Source organism: Geotrypetes seraphini, chromosome 13, assembly GCF_902459505.1.
Source record: "Geotrypetes seraphini chromosome 13, aGeoSer1.1, whole genome shotgun sequence".
NCBI classification, from domain to species: Eukaryota; Metazoa; Chordata; class Amphibia; order Gymnophiona; family Dermophiidae; genus Geotrypetes; species Geotrypetes seraphini.
In genome coordinates, this window is record NC_047096.1 from 81,585,827 (window position 1) to 81,609,451 (window position 23,625).

The 23,625-nt window shown below is 38.8% G+C and overlaps 1 protein-coding gene across 7 annotated transcripts in view; it reads left to right on the top strand.

Moving 5' to 3' along the window:
* Positions 1 to 23,625, top strand: part of STAT3 (signal transducer and activator of transcription 3) — a 160,184-nt gene that overhangs the window by 20,815 nt on the left and 115,744 nt on the right. For all 7 annotated transcript variants that reach the window (XM_033917770.1, XM_033917772.1, XM_033917769.1 and 4 more), the window contains one exon: positions 8,632 to 8,730. In XM_033917770.1, the coding sequence (XP_033773661.1) occupies positions 8,632 to 8,730 (99 nt within the window). The remainder of the gene's footprint in view (positions 1 to 8,631; positions 8,731 to 23,625) is intronic.

Consider the following 23,625-nt stretch of genomic DNA (forward strand, 5'->3'; position numbering starts at 1 on the left):
TTTCTACTTTATTTTTCATTGAAAGGGTATCTTGGTTGAAATTTATGAATTCTTCCTTTTGTTCTGACATTTTTTTTTCAAGTTCCCTTATTTGTGGAGATAGTGATTGTCCCAAAGTTATGACTAAGTCCCACAATGAGTCCAGGGTTACATTGGTGGGTTTAGGATAAGAAAAGGTTAAAGTACCTGAATGTATTGGCTGAATTCCTTCAGTTACAGAATTCCTGTTTATTCCGCTTTGTCCTTCTATTAACTCCAATGGTGTTCCTGCTGCAGATTCGTTGTCTTCTGTTGCCTGGCTCAATGGAGCCTCCTGGGAGAACAGATCTGGCTTTTCGGCCATACTGTCTTCCTTTGGTGAGCTGGCTCCCTGCGACTGTGGAGGTGGGGCTCTCACGTCAGGGCTCAGAGTCACATCCAGCCCAGGGAGGTGTTCAACGGCTTCACTCTCAGCCGGAACCTCCTGCGGGCGATTCCCCGGCGTTATTCGTTCCTGCTGCAGGCGCCTCAACAGTTCGTCGATAGTCACCAAAGGAGAGGTCTCCGGACGCCGTGAGGCTCCACAGGCGCTTTTCCCTCTTCTCTTCGGCATCAGAAACTAAATGGAATGCGCGAAAACGCGTAAAAAAGATAACTGTTGATAGCGTCTTCCCGCAGTTAAACCATCGTGGCCATCTTGGATCCGAGGTCTATCTCCCTTTTTTTTTTTTTTCAACGAACTGATCCTTTTATTTTAATTTCTTTGTTGACCCAATAGATTTGTCTGTAAAAGGGAATCAACTTTTTAAGATCACTTGTGGAACATAGCTACTACTTACAGATCGTGCTTAAAACTGGATTGAGACTGTCCAATCAGCACACATTATTCCTGACCAATCAGGAGGCTGCTCTCCTCACTCAATTACAGTCCAGATATCTAGGTAACAGGACAGCTATAAAAGTTGTGGGCTTTTTGGCATCAATGATAAACAAGACTTGGAACCTGACATTAAAGGAGTGTGTTCGTGTGTCAAGTGATGAGCGAGGAAGGATTTTCATGGTGCCAGCAAAGTCGGCTACAGTCACAGCACTGTAGTAAAGATTGTACAAAAGGTAGGTTCAGTGGTAGACAAGCCTTGGTCCAGTCATCCACTTGCATTGACACCATGTCAAGACTGTGTACGTCAATGCATTTAATTGACCTATTGCAAGTTAACTTCACCTCATCTATTGCGTGAGTGGTCAGACGAGTGTCATGTCAATGTCAGCTCATCAACAGTTTGTTGCCAGTGCCCGGAATTTGGTCTGTGGCGCTGCAACATTCTACTTTTGGCTGATGTCCAAAGGTGCTACCGGATTGAGTGGGTATGGAAGCACTCAAGCTGAACATGTGAAAAGTGGTAAAAGGCGCTGTTCATTGATGAAAGCACCTTCTGCCTGTTTGGTAACCAGGCCCACACTTACATGACGAGGTTTCCTAGAGAGGAATTCAAGCCTGAATGCCTTAACCACTCTGTAAAGTGTAAATATCTTCTTCAAGCTAAGTACCCCCTAATATCAACCAAGTACCGCTGACAACAGAACTACCAAAGCTCCGCCCCAGACCCTGCCCTTTTACTAATTGTAATGCAATTTCTTCCATTCATTTTTCATATACACACAATATACAAGGCAGATATAAATTCTCAAAACTGACACATTTCAATCACTAAATTTAAAATAAAATAATTTTCCCTACCTTTGTTAGTGAGTTTTCTAATCATTTTTTCCCAGTTTCTGGTTGCACGTCCTTCTGTCTGTGCTCTTAACTGTGTTTCCAGGGTCTTTATATCCACTGACTTTTTTTTCGCCTTCGATCATGTGACTTCTCAAAGAAGCTCATTGGCTTCCTTATGTCCACAGAATCTCCTATAAAATAGCTCTATTAACATTCAAAATACTAACAACTAAAACCCCATCATTCCTAGAAAGGTATTCCATATACTCCTACTAGAAGTTTAAGATCAGAGGACAAAAACCTTCTAGTAATTCCATCACTTAGTATAATAAATACAATACAAGATGCGATCTTTGCAATTACAGTGCCCAGAATATGGAACTCCTTACCATCATTTATTAAAGAAGAAAAATCACTAAGTAAATTTAAAGGACTGTTCAAATGCTGGTTGTACAAGGATGCCTTTGAGACCTAATCGAAGGATGCCTTTGAGACCTAAACGTCGGATTTTCTTTTGAACCTGTTCACTGCAGAAACTCGCTCTGTCCTTTCTTGTTTTCTTTACTATGCTTATTGTAGTTCTCCCCACTTCCCTTACATATCAGTCCGTAATGTTTGTGTGTTTATTATTTATAAATCGTTTTGAATTCATGATATTACGATACATCAAAATTTTAATAAATCTTGAAACTTTCTGTGCTGCATCCATCTTTGGCATTAACTTAACATTCAACTTTTCAATTTTTCTGCTTTTTTCTCAAAATCTACTTTTCCATGTATTCCTGGGCCTTCCTATCTCTCTCCTCTCTCGTGGTCCGACACCTACTACTACTACTATTTATCATTTATATAGTGCTGAAAGACATAAGCAGCACTGTACATATTGACACTTAAAAATTATTTCTCATTCCCTCCCTTCTCCCAGTGGTACAACATCCTCCCTTTCCTTTCCCTCCTTCCCACAGTCTAGCATCTCTCTCTCCCCCCTCTTTTCCTTCTATACACTGGTCTGGCAACTCTCTCATCCCCCCCCAGTGTAACATTTCTCTCTCTCTTCCTCCTTTTTTCCCCCTGCAGTCCAACATTTCTCCCTCCTTTTCCTCCAGTAGTCCAACAATTTATTTTTCTCTAGCTCCTGCATGCTTCCTCTCCACAGGTCCTCATTCCATCTCCCAATCAATATCTCTTTCTCTCTCCATGAGTCCAATGTTTTACTCTCTGCCCTATCTCCCTTCCCGAGTGTGACATTTCTCCTTCCCTCCTTTCTGCCCTCCCCATCCCAACATCTCCACCTCTCTCTCCTCCCCACTTCCTTCCAGCGTCTGCTCCCCCTCTCTCTCCATGAGTCCAACACGCTCTCACCTCCCCACTTCCTTTTAATGTCTGCTCCCCCTCTTTCCACTTCCATTCAGTGTCTGCTCCTCCCTCTCTCCACTTCCATTCAGCATCTGTTCTCCTCTCTCATGCCTCCCCCCACACTTCCATCCAGCACCTGCACCCTTCTTGTGCCACACAATAAACTTGAAGTGCCACTCAACCTCTTTCCCTTGCCGGGTCATCTCCCTCCCTTCCCCTCACCTTAGTGGGCACTTTTCAAAATCAGTTTTCTCTCTCAGAAGGGCCATGACACGGCATCTGTTCTCACGAGTTGTACACAGTTGCCTGAAGCTTCTCCCCTGATGCCCACCCAGGTGGAAACAGGAAGTTGTGTCAGAGGAGAAGCTTTGGGGCAGCCATCTGTAACTTGTGAGAACAGCTGCCACATCATGACCCCTCTGAGAGAGAAAACTGATTTTGAAAAGTGCCTGCTAAGGTGAGGGGAAAAGCTCTATGAGTCGGAAATCTCTCTCTCTGATTCTCTGTTTTAACCATTTTTTGGAAGCACTAGATCATCCTGTATTAACACCTGATCAGAAGTTATCTATAGAGAAAGACTTAAAACCATATGTGAGATCATTGAAGCTATGAAACAATTACCCAAAAATAAATCACCAGGAAATGATGGTCTGCCCATTGAATTCTATTTGGCTTTTTCCAATATACTTGCCCCTAAACCTTTAGCACTCTATCAGCATCTGTTAGTACAAATAGTTACTAACTTTATATCTAATGAAGGGGTGTCAAAGTCCCTCCTTGAAGGCCGCAATCCAGTTGTGTTTTCAGGATTTCCCCAATGAATATGCATGAGATCTATTAGCATACAATGACTGCTGTGCATGCAAATAGATTTCATGCATATTCATTGGGGAAATCCTGAAAACCCGACTAGATTGCGGCTCTCAAGGAGGGACTTTGACACCCCTGATCTAATGGCTCTTTTATGGAATCTAAAATAATAGTCATTCCTAAACCTGATAGAGACCCTTCTCAAGTGTCAAACTACAGCCTGATCTGTCTAATAAATGCAGATAATAAGAAATTACTAGCTATTAGACTCTCTAATATTTTGCCTTCATTAATACACAGCGATCAGAATGGTTTCACATGGAGCAGAGTACCTAATGATAATTCTCTTTTGTTTTGGAATGTAATTTCTATGGTCCAAAGCATAGATGACCCATATGTTGCCTTATCACTTGATGCCGAAAAGGCTTTTGATAGGATTGAATGGCTTTTTTTGTTTAAAATACTTAACTGGTTTGGGGACTACTTTATTACTATGATATGCCTGCTTTACCAATCTCCACAAGCAACCATTTTTGTTAATAATATAACATCATCTTTACAAAGGTACTAAACAAGGCTGTCCCCTTTCTCCACTATTATTTAACCTAGCACTTGAACCCCTAGCAATATCTATCCGCACCAATCCGTCCATCAGAGGCGTCTTGAATAACAAAATCAATACAAATTATCTATATATGCAGATGATATCTTGCTATACTTTACATTGGACTCTGCCTCACCTATCTTGTATAAATTCTTTCTTGCAAATTTCAGGCTATAAAATTAATTGGACAAAATCAGCTATAATGCCCCTTTCTAAAACTGTACTTCATCACCAGGTTTTACAATACCCATTTAAATGGGAACCATCTAAAATAAAATATTTAGGTATATGGTTTGGTAACAATATAAAGGATACCCTTAAATAAAACTATGAAAATATTAAAAAATTAACCACAGATCTTTTTCATACATGGTCTCCTCTTTTTCTACCTGAAGTGCAGTCGATGGAAAGTTATTTGGGTTTTCATAAGTTATTGAAAACATGGCTTTTTACTGAAAACTTTGTATTATGGAATGAACATTATAACGTGGATATTCTGACGTGATACCCACATTGCTACTGATTTTTTTTCACACTAAACCGTGCTCTCTAAACCACTCATACAATTTCTCTAGTTTTTCATTAATCTCTTTCAACACCATTTCTTGATTTTCTTTCACCTGGTGATCAAGAAGAGAGGGCTTCCCACCAAATGCTGAACCATCATTGATGCACAAAACAACCTTTTTCAAGGCCACCAACATGAATATGCAGGATAGAAGACGCTTGTATGTACTTTTTTGGCCAGCAAAGTACATTACTTGATTTATGCAGAAAAATGATTAACATGGCAACTTTAAGAAACTCAGAAATTTAAGGCCAAGCTAGAAGAAAATGTTGATTCTAACAGCCAAATGTATCCCTTATGATATGGTACACAGACAAATCTATTAGGTCAACAAAAAAATTAAAATAAAAAGTCTGAAAGTTGAAAGAATGCAAAATTCACAAGTGGTTCCAAACTTTTGCACATCACTATATTTTTAAATGCCCTGGTTGGGCTTTTCTGAGCATGACCCTCTTGACTCTGCCAGTTCCTCAGCCAAACTGAAGTCTCAGCAGCCATTTTGGGATTGGAACTGCTAGGGGTAAGAGCAATTGGGGCCACTAGACCACCAGGAGATTTAGAAGGTAGGCTCATGGGGTGCCACTAGACCATCGGGGCATTTAAAAGTAGGCCCGTGGAGGGTGATGGTAGCTGGCCCAGGAAGTGGTCAGGTCAGTTTCGCTTGGCCTCTTGACTCATCTCTCTGGAATAATTTTCCACTGCACCTGAAAACTTGAAATTGCCCTCTTCTGCTTTTAAAAATGGCCTCTAGATATACTTATTTCAGAATGTGTTTTGGAAGTAATACTCTCGCAGTGACTAGAGCCCAAGATGCAGGTGTTGCTTCAGGATGTGGACTTTATTTGAACTCCTGATTTTGTAACTTCTATATTTTACATTTTTTTTCTTAGACTTCTACCTGATTATATATAGGTCACTATAAGCTGCTGAGGTGGTTAAACCTAAAATCATAAGTCAAAGGTTCATAACTATCCCCATGAGTCTTACCAGTCAAACAAATTTAAGGAGAAACTTCACTGTCTGGGAGCTTACTTATATAAGTATCCCATACAGAGTGGAAGCTCTCATATTCCTATTCCAATCTCAAGTACTAAAAGAGGGGGGAATGTTGGAAAAATGTTTTAAGTAAATGTTGGATTTTGTCAATATAGTGAGAAACCAGACTTTCATTATAGCCTGTTTACAGGGCCAGCCCAAGCACATCATAACGCCTTGGGCAAGGGTCAGCAACATGCGGCTCACAAACCACATGGGGATCCTGCGATGTGTACCTGTCTCCTGGTGGCCTCCTCCTCTTTCCTTTCAGGCAGTCACATGTGTTTCTTCACAAAGCTGCAGGCAGCAGTTCAAACATGCTGCCTGCAGCTGACCCAGAAGGCTTCCTTCTGACCGACGTTAGCTATTTGTAGGCCGACATCAGAGGGAAGCCTTCCGGGTCAGTCGCAAGCAGCATGTTTGAACCCCTGCCCATGGCTTTGTGAAGAAACACATGCAGCTGCTTGAAAGGAGGGAGGAGGAGGAGGCAGGGGGGCATGAAGTTGGGGCACAGAAGGGAGGGAGGGCAAACTTGGGACACAATAGAGGGAGGGAGGGGGCATGAATTTAGGACAGAAGAAGGAAGGGAAAGAGATGCTGAGGTTGGGGAGGAAATAAAAAGGGAGACTTGTTGGACATAGGTGTCTGAATGAGAGGGAAAGAAAGAGATTGCACATGGGGAAAAGAAGAAAGATGAGACAGGCATAGGGAGGAAGAGAAAATTATTGAACATGGTGGGAGAGGAGTGAGGTAAAGATACATAGTGAAGTGAGATGAGGAAGAAATGTTGGATGTAGTGGTGGAGAGAGAGCAGTGGGACAGATGGAAATGGATGCAAGAGGGAAGAATATTTGAGATGATGATGGAGAGAATGGAGGGAGAGATGCAGCATAGTGCCAGAGAGGGGTGATAGAAGGAGAAATGTTAGGCATGGGGCTAGTCAGCAGGGCAAAAGATTCTGCACAGGGTCCAGGGATTGAGAGAGGGAGAATGCTGCACAGGGTTCGTGGGGTGTGAGAGGGAGAAATGTTGGACGTGAAACAACTCTGTGTAGAAATAGTGTCAAAGTCAAATTAAATTGTTTCATTATTTTCTGTAAGTACTTGAAGTTTTGTTTTTGTGCTAAATGCTTACATACCCAAATTGCAGTAAAAAAAATCGTAACTCAAATCCCCTTCTCTACCCATTGTGTCTCTTTGTAAATTTTGGATCAAACATGTGTGATAAAATGGCTTTTTGCTTTAAAAAGGTTGCAGACCCCTGGCCTAGGGCAAACCTATAGCTGTGGCCTCACTGCCCATCCCTCCCTCCAAAATGTTCCAGCATCTCCTGTTCAAACATTTCTCAAGTGATCATCATCTCCCCTTCTGTCTCCCATGCCCAGTTGGCCAGCATCACAACTTTCTTTGTAACTCCCTCCCACCCCACCTAGGAAATAACAGTGCTGGAGCGCAGACCAAGGCTTAAAGGCCATATGCTGCAGCAGAATCTTTTTGCAGCTGTGGCCTGGGAAGAGGTAAGGTGTCGGGGGAAGATGAAATGCTGGTCTCCTGCTGAACTGCTCTTTCCCTAAGATATCAACAACCTCAGTAAATACCTAGTACAGTAGAATCCCAGTTAACTGCCACTCTCTACTAACCAGCAAAAAAAAAAAAAAAAAAATTGTCCTCCCTCCAGCTTCTGAAGCGGCAGCCAGTTCTGACCTGACAACCCCCCTCCCTCCAGTCCCCAAAGCAGCAGCGGCAGCCAATTCTGATCCGATGACCCCCTCTTCCCCACCCCACGAAGCAGCAGCAGCAGCCAGTCCTGACCCGAGAATCCCACCTCCCTCTAGCTTCCGAAGCAGCGGCAGCCAATCCTACCCCAAGAATCCCACTTCCCTCCAGCCCGCCCGATGCAGAAGCAGCCAGTCCTGACCTGACAACCCCTCCCTCCAGCCCCCGAATTAGCAGCAGGTCAGCAGAGGCAGCGCAGTAAAGAGGCCGCTTGTGGCCAGCCCCAACAAGGCCTTTACTCTGCTGCGTCACTTCCAACATGGCAGAGAAAAGGCCCTGCTGGGATTGGCCTCAAGCAGTCTGTTTACAGTGCAGCCTCTGTTGATGGGCTGCTGCTTCGAGAGAGGCACAGGTAAGAGATACTAGCTCTACCCACATAAAGGGAGAGGAAGGGAAGGTGCACTAAAAGTGTGGTGGGTGGTGGGGAGGAGGAAGGGACATGAACGTTGAACCTGCAAGGTGAAAGGGGAGGGTAGAGAAAGTGACCCAGACCAGAAAGGAGCATAGGAAGGGAGGAAGAGATGCTGAACCAAGAAGTTGGGGGGATAATAGAGAGAGGAAGAGAGAGTGACTCGGACCAGAAAGGTGAGATGAGAAGGGAGCTAGAACTATTTTTAACAGCAATTCTCAAGCAACCAGAAACTACATTTATCCGGCATCTACCAGTCTCCATGGGTGCCGGATAACTGAGTCTTCTGTATGTGTAGCGATAGTCAGCCCTGCCTACTTATGTATGAGTGCTTTTAATCTGTAGTCAACTTCCTTTATTTTTACATACCAAACACAGAGCAGATATCTTGAAAAGCCAATGGAAATTGCACGCATTGTAGCCCGATGCTTGTGGGAAGAAAATCGCCTCCTCCAGACAGCTGCGACAGCGGCCCAGGTCAGTGGAATTCAGTTATTTTGCACATGGCCTGTACACTTTAGGGAATTATGCGCCAACAAATGGAAAATTATATATACTTAACTGCTATTTTTTACATTCTATAGAAAATTATAATTCCACTGTGGAGATTAGGGGCACAATTTATGTAGCTGCAAGGATGAAAAGTAGGCACAGTAGGATTGAGGACATACAGTACACTGTGTTGCTGCTGGGATGATGTGTGTTTCCCAACCCCAGTGTTCTTTTTCTTTGATTCACATCCTTTATCTCTACCCCCTCCTCTTGGTTCTTCTTCTTTCTTCACAAGATAGAGGGGGAAATAGGAACTTCTTCCTCTCCCCCAGCTCCAACCCCAAACACCCCCAACCATGAGATTCTCAGAGATAATCTATCATAAATTTCTGCACCACAGTTCAATTCTCCGACCACCAACTTGTCATGCTGTCCTCACTTGGATTCCAGGGCCCCGTTCTCTTCTATCTCTCATCGCACCTTTAGAGTATGCAGTGATGGATCCTCCTTCATTGTTCTTCCACTATCGATTGGAGTACCCTTGGGCTCTGTCCTGGAACCTCTTCTCTTCTCCATCCCTTGGTGCTCTGATCTCCTCCCATGGTTTTCAATATCACTTCTATGCTGATGGCTCCTGGATCTACTTCTCTATACCTGAAATCTCTACAGGAATCTAAGCCCAAGTCTCAGTTTGCTTGTCTGCCATTGCTGCGTGGATGTCCTGCTGTCTCTTAAAACTAAACATGGCTAAGACTGAACTACTTATCCTTCCGCCCAAGTCTTTGCTGGACTAGCTCATGGTCACCAAACATCCCGGGCTGTCGGGTTGGGAGGCTCGGTGCCTTCCATCCTCAGCTCCAGGAGTCTGGTCTTAAGAGGCGACTCAGTACTTGTTCATTCTTCTACTCTGGAGCATGGTCAGGCTACCATTTCTGGAGCTTCAGACCATTCTTCCAGAATGACGCTGAAGGTCTTTTCAGTCAGTATTATGATGGGGTATTTCTCTACAGCCTGGGCAGTAGGTGATGTACTCAGTTGGCAGGTAAAGTTGTGGTTCTACTTCAATGGGTGGACCCTCATCTTCCTCTTCTGTTGGCAGATCATTTTATGGGTCAGGAAAAGAGTTTGGATAGACTTTCTTTCCGCAAAATCTGAGCATGGCCCATTTATTGTATATTACAGTGTACAGCGCTGTGTACACTCTAGAAAGTGTAAATGTTAGTAATAGTGAAATCTTCTACATCCTGGATATTGAGAATTTTGGCTCAGGCGTTCCAGCTCTTTTTATGGAAGTGAGATCTCCTGGAACTAGACCTCATGGCCTCGTCTCAAAATTCTAAGCTTCCTAGCTTCTTCGGCGGGCACAGGGAGTGGGAGTCAGAGGGGGTAGCAGCGTGGCTTCTTTCTCGCCACTGGTTTTTTCTTTTTTTTTTTCAGTGTTTTCCCCTGGCTGATGATGGCTTGGATTTGCCATCTCAAGCTTTGCTTTCAGGGCACAGTATTTGTAGAATCTCTGGATTGGCTGCGCTATCCTTACTATGCGGTTCTGTTGAGTCTTTTGACAGCCGGACTGTTGAATTTCCTGATATCTCAGGATTTGCTCACCTAGGGTCCGATCAACATGGATATTCTTACTACTTTGGTATTGCGACCTAGCTTTTGAAAAGTCATGGCTGACATGTAAGGGTTATACGAAGCAGGTTGTTTCTTCTCTTGTCCAGGCGATACCGACGTCTTCACCGGTGGCTTCTGCTTCCTTTTGGAGGTTTTTCCTTTTTTGGGTACTTCTCCACATTTGCACCCTTCCAGAGTTCTTTTTTGACACAAGTGTATTGCCGAGAGCTTAGCGTTCAATTCCCTTCATCTTCAAGTGCCATTCTTAGCTTGTTACAAGGGCTAGGTATATTGCTCTTCACTTCCTTCTCAGCTTCATGTAGTTCAGTTCCTAAACGGTGTACGGTATATTCATACATCTCTTAGAAAGCCCTGTCCGGAGTATAGTCTTAAGGTACTTCTTCGTAGTTTACCGAAGGCTTCATTTCATCCCTGTCTTTTGATACTCTAAAGGCCTATGCCATTGAACACGGGGCTTCTTGTGGCCATGGCTACAGCTCGGCAGTTTTCTGAGTTGCAGGCCTTGTTTGGCAGGGATTCCTATTTCTGATTTACAAAATCTGGGGTGTCAGTTCGGACGGTCCACAATTTCTTTCTAAGGAGGTGGCATCCTTTCTTTTATGTCACTCTCACTTTTCCTTCATCCTGGGAGGAGAAATGGGGAGACGTGCTTTTATTCACTGCATTTTTTGAAAGTGCGTAGCGTTCTCCGCGAGCTAGGTTTCTAAAGACTTAATTGTTTAGATCACCTTTTTGTATTCTTCATGAGACGCCTCAAACGTATGGCGGCATCCAAAGCCTCCATCGCTCGATGGGTCCAGGAGGACATTCTTTACGCTTGCTTGATGGCAGGGAAGCGGTTGGTGAAAGAACTTCATGACCATTTCACTGGAGCGATGGCTACTTCTTGGACTCGGTCCAGAGGTTTTTTCCTTGGAGCAGTTTTGTCTCGCAGCTACTTGGTCTTCCGAGAGTGCTTTCTCTCGGCATTACTGGTTGGATGTGGGGGCGCATGCGGTAGATGCGTTTTGTGCTTTGGTTGTTGCGGAGGCAGCATTTGCTTCCCACCCAGATTGAGGATTGCTTTGCTACATCCCATTGGTCTCTGGATTCATCTGCTGCTGTTGCTAGGGAAGGAAAAATTATGTTCTTACCTGTTAATTTTCTTTCCCTTAGACGCAGCAGATGAATCCAGAGCCCCACCCTTCTGGATATTGTCTGTCGGTTTTTTCTTTACCAACTTTCGAAGTTTGTTATTATTGAGGGTTGTATTCTGTATTATTGCCTTTTGAGATTTGTTATGGGAAAGAAGTTTTTTATCTGCTATGCCTATTGATGGTTATGGATGCTTGGGCAAGGAGCTATACTGGAGATACAGGAGGAGTGCCAGCCAATAGGACCACCTGTTAATCAGTTTCTCTATCTCCGCCTGCTGGTAGATGTGTGCTATCCCATTGGTCTCTGGATTCATCTGCTGCGTCTAAGGGAAAGAAAATTAACAGGTAAGAACATAATTTTTCCTTATTTTTCTTTGGCATTCTGCTCTTAACTCTTACCCTTCATTATTCAGTCATAACTGCAGGTAATTTTCCTTTCCCTGGTATTCTCGATTAAATCTCAATATGTGTGGGCAAATATTAAATATGTTTTTACCCCAATCTTATTTGTTCACTCCCCCCTTTCCTCATTCCTTTATTTTACTGTAACCTACCCACTCCTTTTCCTTATGTTTCCAAACTTGTATGTTCATTCGGAATTCTGTAACTTTTTTTCTGTTCTTGTCCCCCCTTCCTGTTTGTTTTTTTTTTTTTTTTTTAAATAATGTTTTGTTGTAAATCGCTTAGATTTTAGCCTTGGTTTTATTTTTGCGGTATTTCAAATAAATTGAACTTGGCCTATATACAGAGATAGACTAGAAGAGCTGAATATATATACTCTAGAGGAGAGGAGGGATAGGGAGATATGATACAGAAGTTACGGGGTGGCTGAGCAATTTCCTACCCTGTTGAGAGAGGGCATTTCCAAGGGAGGGGGGCCAAGATAGATCTCAACCTCCTGCTGAATCTCCCGAGGTGAGCCATATAAAGAGGCATAATAATCATGAAAACTGCTGATCTGTCTTCTCTCCCAACACAATATTTAAGGGTCTTCAGCTTACAAGCTAGTAATTTACCAGCCCTATTCTCAGAACAATAATAGTACTTTCACACTCTATTAAACTAATATTGAATATCTGCTAACTCTAAAACTTTTAAGTTTTCCTTTTATAGCCTTAAGCCATCTAATACAGGCTATCATTTGATATTCAAGGACTCCACTTTGTCCTCTGCTGACCACTTTCCTAGTCAAACCATACAAGGATCTGACCAAGTAATGGATTCAATAGAAATAGTCCCCATGCTCTCTAGGCCCAGCGCATCCACCAGCCCAGTGGAATATCAAGTAAAGTACCTATCCACAGGACATTTTCACCTCCGAATATCATACAAATTAAAATGCTTCATAAATCTTTTCAGCCCATCCACTTCTTTCTGTTCCCATCTACATGCCTCGGGTTGTACTATCCAGCTGGGGGCTCAGCTAAATTCTAGTCACTCCCCAGCCCTAACACACCCTTCATAACTTGAAGAACAACAGTCCCCAAGTGATCAAAACAAGTCTGAGTGGGGACAAAAATATTCCCCAGAGTGTATTTTCTTCCTTGGATTGCCACTACCAAAAAGAAATACCTGCATTTCCCTATCCCTCACAATGTTATGTACCTGATAATTTAAAGGTTTGGAAAGAAAAACTGCTATCCATTTAGTTTTTTCTAAATCTTATTTCCAGTACAATAGGTGAGACATTCTAGACCTTAGGTTATTTCCTTTACTCGCATGAGCTGCAGAAGAAATCCATTTCAGGTTTTTCACTCTGCCTCTAGTGTACTTCACAGGTTAGTTTAGCGCCCTCTAGCTGAAGCGGAACTGGACCCTGCAACATGACAGTAACCCAAAACATACCAGTAAATCCACCAGGGACTGGTTGAAAACTAAGAAATGGAAAGTCCTGGAGAGGCCGAGTCAAAGCCCTGATCTTAATTCCCATTGAGATGCTGTGGGATGATTTGAAACAGGCTATACATGCAAGAAACCCCTCAAACATCTCACAGCTGAAAGAATTTTGCATTGAGGAGTCGGAGACTGGTAGATGGTTACAAGAAGTATCTCACTGCAGTTATTTCAGCCAAAAGGAGTAACACTAGCTATTAGGGTGTAGGGTGTCCTAATCCTCAGAATACACATTTTTGTGGATATCTTTTGTTTCATGAGTAAATCGAGGAAATTTGTTGTTGTTTACCTGCAATTACATCACTTTCTTTTCCAGAGATAAATAAAAAAAAGATTTGACATCAGTGTGTAAACATTTCTTAAGAAAGAACTGAATATTTCATGGGGTGTCCTAATTTTTTCATATGACTATACTTACCCTGGTGAGACATTCTAGACACCCACCCTGTCCTTGCTGTGCCTGTTCCAGATTCAGATTTCAGTCTCTATTTGCTTATCCAATGTTTCTTGGAGACCATAGTAACATAGTAAATGACAGCAGATAAAGACCCGAGTGGTCCATCTGGTCTGCCCAACCATACATACTCCATAAATTAATTTAGTTTAAATGGTCCTTTTTCTTAGATATTTCTGGGCCAGAAACCCAGAGCCCTGCCCGGTAGTGTGCTTAGGTTCAATCTACTGGAGTCTCCATCAAAGCTCACTCCAGCCCATCTTAACCATCCCAGCCATCAAAACCCTCCCCAGTCTGTCCTCAACTGAATGTCCATATACGGGACACAGGCCGTGCAAATCTGCCCAATGCTGGCCTTAGTTCCTTCAATGTATACCCATTATTTTCTGATTAGAGTTCCTCTGTGTTTATCCTACGCTTGTTTGAACTCTGTCACCGTTTTCTTATCCACCACCTCCATTGGGAAAAGAAATTTGCATATAATGGAGACCGGTCAACCGTTTGGGGTTAAAAAGAGTTTGTACATATGTATAACCTGTTGTGGGAGTAGTTCTGAACTCCTTTGATGCCTCTGTTGGTGGTTAATGGTATTGTTTAGTTATTTGAGCAGAATAGTTTAGCCTGTCGTTAAGGTGCCTCTACTTCACAGATGAGTGTTTCTCTCTATTCTTGGGTACTGACTGCTAGAGGCAGAGTGAGAAACCTGAAATGGATTTCTTCTGCAGCTCATGTGAGTAAGGGGAAATAACCTATGGTCTAGAACAGTGTTTCTCAACTCGGTCCTGGAGAACCCAATTGCCAGTCAGGTTTTCATAAACTTCATTTTCACACACTGCCTCCATTATATGCAAATTTCTTTCATGTATATTCATTGTGAATATCTTGAAAACCTGACTGGCAAGGGGGTACTCCAGGACCAAATTGAGAAACAGTGGTCTGGAACAGTGGACCGGCAAAATACTAAGACTGAAATAAAAACCCCAATCTCCGCCCCATCCCTGCGAGCTCAGTCCTCGCAAACCATTTGATCCCATCCGCACAAGCCTCAAATAGTTATGATTTTATATTGAACGTATTTTATTAAAGTATAAAAAGAAACAACATTCTGTACAATTGTCATTTTATAAATACAAATAATAAAGGGCAAGGATCAACAAAACCCCCGTCTCCCCTCCCCTTCACATATAGCCCCTCTACTATCAAGAAAACTGAATAAGCCAAATTATTACAGAATGCTACACAGAAATATTGTGCTAACAGAATTCCAAAGTCACACATGACAGGAATAGTGTTAGGGGAGGGCAACTGCCCCCTGGTCAGAGAGAGCCCTAAGCCAGCTGGAAGTTAAAGAAGCACTGCTTGGGCTTTGCAGTCCCCAGTTATGTTTAACACCAGCTCAAGCAGGATACATATTTCAAATCTGATATATTCTCCACTTAAAATTTTATTGATTTTATGAACAAAATAAAACAGTCAAATTACAGAAGTAAAAAGTACAAAGATCCATGAAAAAGAGTACAGCAGCCTTCTACTTCTGAAAAAACTCATGATTAATCAACCAAAACTATAAAGAGGAATAGGGGAAGAGCAGCTCTCAGTACTTGCCTGCAGTAGCGTCAGTGCAGTGATTCACTTCAGCAGCCTTGAGGCTTTTGATGGGTCCTGCCTGTGTCTGAGGAAAGAGCAAGTTGCATCATCAGAGGCGGCCCGCGACTCATCAAAAGCCCCAAGGCTGCCAAAGTGAATCGCTGCGCTGATGCTACAGGCAAGTACTGAGAGCGGAGGGGAGGAAGCCCTGATCTCACCGGCCTTGCATGGACTGGCAGGAAATATTGCACATCGATCTTGCTGACCCTGCACAGACCAGCAGGAAATGTCTGCGGACCAGTGGTTGAAGAACACTGGTCTAGAATGTCTCACCTATCTACTGAAAAAGAGCTTACCAGGATAAGTACATAATCTTTTGATGCAAGCTAGGCATCAAATGTAGAATTAACATCAAACATTTTTTCATGAGCTGAGAGCAGGAGAGTTTTCTGGATAGAGCTTATGTCATCTCTCAAGTACTGCATTTTTTTTTAAACATCAGCTGTCACAGGGGACATTTTAGCCGTCACAATTAAATGAGGGCGTGGCTTGGACGCGAATGTTGACGGTCGGGTGAAGGCGAAGCTCCGCACAAACGAGCTTATTTTAAGAAATTTACTACAAAAAAAAAAAACATTTCCCATAATCTTGATGGTATAATAAATTGAAATCGGCATCCTCAACAGAGACGGAGAGACGTTTGAAGACGAAATCAAAAGTGAAAGTGCCGTTTTTAAGTCAGAGAAGCGAGGTATAAAAAGCAGGAGATTGACGAAATTTGAAACTGCTGGTGAGCTACCTAACAACAAGATTTATAAATAATAAATGAGGAGGTTGAGCCTGTCGTGCTGAGGAGACAAGCTGTTTTGAAATAGCTCTCCTCTGCCGAAGATGAAGTAAGGTTTGTTATAAAACCTACTTGACAACGGTTTATTAACTATTTCCTTGCTGCCAATTTCAAAAAAAAAAGTTGTGAATGACTAATATAATATAATATCAATCTCCTCTCCTCTTCTGAAATTGAAAAGAGTCTGATATAAAAGATTGTTTGTTTTTTATTGGGCTGTGAGAAAGATGACAAAATAAAAGACCAACGGTTTTAACCTGAAAAATAATATCAAAGTAATTGAGAGGCGTTGGAAACTGATAAAAACATATACTTATACATATATTTCAAAAATACTGGAAGGAATACTGCTCTCTTCAGTAGGAGCTGCGATTGGGCTCATAAGAAGAAAGCAAGAAAAAGGATTACTGAATTTTCAGCGCTGATGCAAAGTATTAACAATAAAAAGTGACCAACAGATTTAACAAAATAAATCTGTAAAAGATTAAACAACAATATCTAAAAATTTAAAGAAAAGAAAGGTTGCTAATTTGAATGTTATTGCCTTCATAAAAGCTGAGATAAGGCTTGAAGAAAAAGAAACAGAGAGAAGGACTACTGACAATTTTTACTCACAGCAATAGAACTTGAGACAAATAACTGACAGTTGCTTTAAGAATATTGAAATAAAAAATTTTGAGCCTGTTCTAATAAAAGATTGGGATAGATAATCAAGAAAAGAGGAAAAAAAAAAGGAAAAGGGCTGGAAAAGAAAAATTTTTAAAAATATAGAAACAAATCCTTAAAGAAAACCACTCATCATAAATTGAATACTCAAAACAAAAAAGATAAGAGATAAAATATTGAAACTGATACCAAGAGACAGTGAAGATAAGCTGAAATAAAGAAAAGAAAAGAATAACAGAAGATGACATCTAAAAAACAAAACAAAAGTGATTCAGAAGCAAGTGGTTCCGGTATTAGTAGCAGCAATAAAAGATCAAAACCAGAGCCAAATAACACACCCTCAAAAGTTCCGTTGCCATCAGATGAAAGCCCTGACGTCATGGAAGAATTGAGACAAATTAAAGAAATAGTATTAGACAGCAATAAAAAACTAAAAAAAGCAATTGAAGATGCTGCAATTCTCACCAAAAGAGTTGATATAGTTGAAAATAAAATAAATGATCTAGAAAACAATACAGAACAACTAAATACAGACATGAGAAAATCTAAAATAATATGGAAAGAAGTTGAAGAAATTAAAAGAGACTTGGAGGACAGCCGAAATCGAGAAAGAAGGAACAATTTAAGGATCATCGGGATTCCGGAAGGGGTAGAAAAAAATGACCCTATAACATTCCTGGAACAATTTCTACCTAAAATACTACCTTTAAAATTCAAATCTGCATTAGAAATAGAAAGAGCACACAGAATACCAACACAGAATAAAAACCTTCAATCAAGACCAAGAACTTTAATATTTAAACTTTTGAGACACCAACAAGCAGTAGAAATCTGCCAGCTAGCAAAGGAAAACAAAAACCTAAAATGTCAGGATGCAAGAATCCACATTGTTCCTGACTTTGCAAAAGAGACTGCACTACGAAGAAAACAATTCCTGGACATGAGACCCCAACTGCGAGCTCTAGGGGCTAGATATGGCCTTCTGTATCCAGCAATAATGAAAATTACCATTGCTAACAAGACTCAAAATTTTTCAGATCCTACAAAACTTCAAGATTTCCTCGATCAATGTGAACAGCCAATGTCCTCTTAAACAAGAACTTATTATCGAATAATATATTTGTGTTTATATTTATAATTATGTTTAAATTAATAAAACATAAAGATTAAATATGAAATACAAATGTAGAGTTCGATACAGAAACAGATCTTTCACATCCAACTAAAAGGAAAAAGAAAACACAAAACTGTGATTTAAACTACAGGAATATTCTAAACAACGAAATTGATTCCATATCAAAAGGATCCAACATGCAGTCTTGCCATGCTGATGAGAGATAAGATATGAACGAACTTGTGACAAACGAAGGATTGGATCAAAGACAAAGAAATGAAATGGATATAGATTGAAAATTGACTGAGATAACAATGGACATGAAAAACTTGAGACGCAAAATAAGACTGGAGGTTTGTGAAAACTGAGAATAATTTCCTGATATTATCGGAATGTCATTTGTTTGTTAAGCCCTTTTTACAAAACCAAGATATGATTTGTGGCAAAGACCAAGACAGTAACAGACACTCAGAGATGTTATTACCGCAGCTTGCTCTGAAAAGAAAAGAAAAGGAATGCTCTTCTGGGCATAATAGTTTCCTATTCTTTGATTTGATATTCTAAAATATAACTAATAACTATTCAGAAGGGAAAAGGTTAAAGATAATCTCCTGAAGGTTGGACTGAGGAAAAATCTATTCATCCTTTGTGACTGCCTTCAAACATATACCTAAGCCTTAAAAATATAAGTTATAATAATTCAACTACAATTATATATCATTTGAATTAATTCATATATAACTGAATTTGTGATATACATTGTTGTCATATGTAATAATTTCCTTAAAGAAAAGGGAAATAATATAATTTATATTTATTATTTAAAAATGAAAACATTTCTTGACACCACTTAGAATTTATTGTTAGAAAACAATTACTTTATTATACAATACAAACCAAAACATTATAATAAAAAACTTAAAAATAAATTATACATTGGGAATTCATAATAAAATAAAATAATTAAAACATCTCTAAAGGGAGAAATATAATTAAAAAAAAAAAAAAAAAAAATAAAAATAAAAATAAAATAAAATAAATAATAATGGTAGTAAATAAAGATATATATTTTAATAGCTTGTAGGAGTTATATACACCTAACCTCAAAATGCGTATCCAAGTGGTCATATTAAAATGGGGAGGGAAGGGAGGGAAGGGAGGGAAAGGAAGGGGAAAATATAATGGAAAATGGGGGGAAAAAAAAGAAAAAGTGTATATTCTAAAATATTTTAAATACTGGGGGGAAAAATTAAGAAAAACAAATCATATAATTTTAAGGAAAATATATCAAAAATACATAAATGGATCTTAAAATAATATCCTTAAATGTTAATGGTCTAAATCATATGATAAAAAGGAAAAAAGCTCTATTATTTTTAAAAAGGCAAAATGCGGATTTATGCTTTATACAAGAGACCCACCTCTCAAATATTGAATCTAGTAAACTACAAGGAGGTTGGGTCAAACATTGTTTTTTCTCACCAGCTACAAGGAAAAAAGCAGGTGTTGCTATTCTGGTAAATAAAAAATGTACTGCTACATTCAAATTAAAGGCAACAGATAATAATGGAAGATGGATAATTGTGGAAATGAATCTGGGAAATACTACCATGACGTTGATTAATATATACGCCCCTAATTCGAACCAAAATGAATTTTTAAAACTCTTCAACAACTGATATTGCCACTGGCTACTTCAAATCTAATAGTAGCTGGGGATTTTAATGCTGTTATGGATCCTCTATTGGACAAAAACCCAAGTAGATATATGAAATCAATGGGATTAGATAATTTAATACAAACTTGTGATTTAATAGATATTTGGCGAATACTTCATTTTAATGGACGGGAATTTTCATTCTGTTCTCATGTTCACAATTCCTTTTCAAGAATAGATTATATTTTTATATCAAAACACCTAGCACATCAAGTAACAAAAGCTGCCATTGATCCAATTATTTTATCTGATCATGGTGGGGTATGGATTGAAATTAAGTTCACAGATCAAAATACAAATAGACCAATATGGAAGTTTGATAATACATTGCTTGCTGATCCAATATTTTGTGAAAATTTTCAAATAAAAATGAAAGATTTTTTTCAAATAAATGATAAAGATGAGATCTCTAGAGAAATATTATGGGATGCATTTAAAGCATCAATAAGAGGACAAATCATTTCTTATTCGGCTTATCTTAACAAACAAAATAAAAAACAATACTCTAATTTAGAAAAAGAAATTAAAAATTTAGAATTAAAACTAATAGAAAAATGGGAATATTCTATACAACAAGAACTGTTAAAACTCAAATGTAAATACAATGAAATATCATCAAAAATGATAAGAAAAGATTTATTTGCACAGCAGGCACTGTATTATGGAAACTCAAATAAGTCGGGAAGAATACTGGCAAATTATCTAAAAGTGAAAAAAAAGAAAACAAAAATAATTGCTATAAAAGATGAAAATGGCGAAACACTTACACAAATTGATCCAATCTTAAAACAATTTCTAAAATTCTATAAATCTCTTTATTCTTCCGAGACTTATTCAAATAAAGAAAAGGAAGGTTTAGAATTCTTAAATTTATTAGAGGGTCCAAAAGTTCCTGAACATATAAAACGAAGTATGGAAGAACCAATATCACTAAAAGAATTAGAAACAGCTTTGAAATCCCTTAGAGTTGGATCCGCTCCAGGTGGTGATGGATATACAGTTGAATTTTATAAAACATTTCAAAAATTTTTATTACCCTATTTATTAAATCTTATTCAATATCAACTTAATAAAGGATGTACAAATGGCACTATGGCAGAATCATTAACAATAGTTTTGCCAAAGCCAAATAAAGATCCCACTTTGGTATCGAACTATAGACCAATCTCTTTAATAAATATAGATGGAAAATTATTAGCAAAAATCCTTGCGTTAAGATTGGCTAAAGCTCTCCCACATATTATAAGTATGTCTCAAACAGGATTTGTTGCTCAAAGACATTCATCTCATAACACTAGACTAGCATTCCATATGTTATACTTAACAAAGAAAATGAATGAGCCCACTTTTGCTGTATCTTTAGATGCAGAAAAGGCTTTTGATAGAATAGAATGGACATTTATGTATCAAGCAATGGAATGGTTTGGTATAGGTCCTGGATTCACACAAATGATACAAACATTATATAGCTCCCCTTCTGCTAGATTATACATTAATAATATGTTTTCAGAAAAATTCAATCTACAAAGAGGAGTTAGACAAGGTTGTCCTTTGTCTCCTTTACTGTTTGATATAGTTTTAGAACCCTTAATATTAGCAATCCAACAAATAAAGGAGATACAAGGTATACCTCATTCAGATAAAGAATATAAAATATCAGCTTATGCTGATGATTTATTATTATATTTGAGGAACCCAGAATCTACCATTCCACATTTACTTGAACTGATTGAAAAATTTGGAAAATTTTCAGGATATAAGATAAACTGGAACAAATCAGAAGTACTTCCATTAAATATACATTGTACAAAAGGTTTATTTAAATCATTCTCTTTTGTTTGGAAGGAGGATGCTATTAAATATCTTGGAATTTGGATTACAAAAAATATAGACGACACAATGAAAATTAATGAAAAAAATTTATTACAAAAAATAACAGAGATGTGTGAGCAATGGAACCCTTTACACTTATCTTGGTGGGGAAGAATACAAACTGTAAAAATGATGATATTACCTGTAGTCTGTTACCAAATGGGAATGATACCAATTTTCTTCCAAAATTCTTTTTATAAAAAATTAAATAAAATATTGACAAAGTTTATTTGGCTTGGGAAAAATCCCAGAGTTGCTTTAGTGTCATTACAAAGACCAATTGCGGAGGGAGGGGTAAATTTTCCCAACTTCTATAGGTATCATCAAGCCTATATTTTACGTCAAGGTATGTATTGGATCCTCCCAGAGCCCACTGTAAATATCCCAGAATGGTTTTGGCTAGAATGGAGACTTATGTTTCCATTACGTCTTAGTCATGTAGTTAGTATCAAAATGCCAAGGCTATACAAAGAACATAAAATATTCATGGATACATGGAAAACTTTAAGATATATAAGTAATCTAACTCCTATTCCAATTAGTAAATCAACAACTCAAACAATTTGGTTAAACCCCAAGATCAAAATAGGCGGTTTCAAAATAATCTGGAAAAACTGGATGACAGCAGATATTCGTATTCTAGACGACATAATAAAAAATGGTAAAATGCTGGAGTTTTCACAATTGCAACATAAATTTGATCTTAATAAAACACAATATTTTAGATGGTTGCAATTGAAGCAATCCATTCAAGAAGGGTTCCCTGAATGGAAAAATCTTACTAATTATCACAGCTTGGAATTCTTGTGTTTCCAGATAAATTCAATAGGACATGAAGCTGCACAGTGGTATAAATTAATATCCGGATATATAAATAAAAAACCAAAAAATGGTCTTAGAGACATTTGGAGCATTGAGATAAAGCACCAAATTAGTGCATCTCAATGGCCACGACTTTGGTCTTGGAGGTTAAAATGTACGATGTCAGCATCTATGAAACAAACTTGGTTTTTTCTTTTACATAGAGCTTTATGGACCCCTACACGTTTACATAGAATTGATAGCTCTAAATCTAATAGATGCTGGCACTGTCATATTGAAATTGGGACATTAGACCATCTTCTATTCTTTTGTCCATTCATCTTAACATTCTGGAAATCAATTTGGCCTCAAATTAATAGGATGTTAGAAAACCCAGTAGCCTTGACATATGATACTATATTATTTGGAACAACAATGAGAACAAAAAGTCAAATAACATCAAATAATAACAAATTATTGTACATTTTAACTGGAATAGCAATACAACAAATCACATTGAATTGGAAAAATCATGACAGATTAAATTACACTTTCTGGTGGAATTCTGTTTGTCATATATATAAAATGGAACTTACCATAGCAACACAAAAAGGTTATATTAATAAATTTCAAAAGATATGGAGACCATTAACAGAATTTTGTAATGAATGATTAATTTTTCCCAAGATAAAATTGATTAGAGGGAAATGAGATGGGATTTTATTTCTGATTTACACACTATATCAATGTTAAATGAATTTACAATAAAGTTGTTTGAAATATTATTGATTGAACGGGAGGGAGGGAGGGAGGGGGAATACTACATTCAAAAGAAATTATATAAATCTAGATTTACTGCATAATATTATAAAATTTGTATAAAATTAATTTTCTTAAAAAATGTTAAACTTGAAGATGATAAGTATGTATATCAAGTGTATATATTTAAATATCTAATAAGTTTATATGAAACACTTGTTGTAACAAAAGAAAATGAATAAAGATTATAAAATAAAAAAATAGAAATTTGCCAATAGTCAATGCATAAAAAACACATCACAATTATGCAAAAACTACCCATTCCCACATTTTCTCTACATATTAACACATTTCCATAAACCCCCAATATCTTTTTCAATGGGGTTTCAGCAGCAGTGG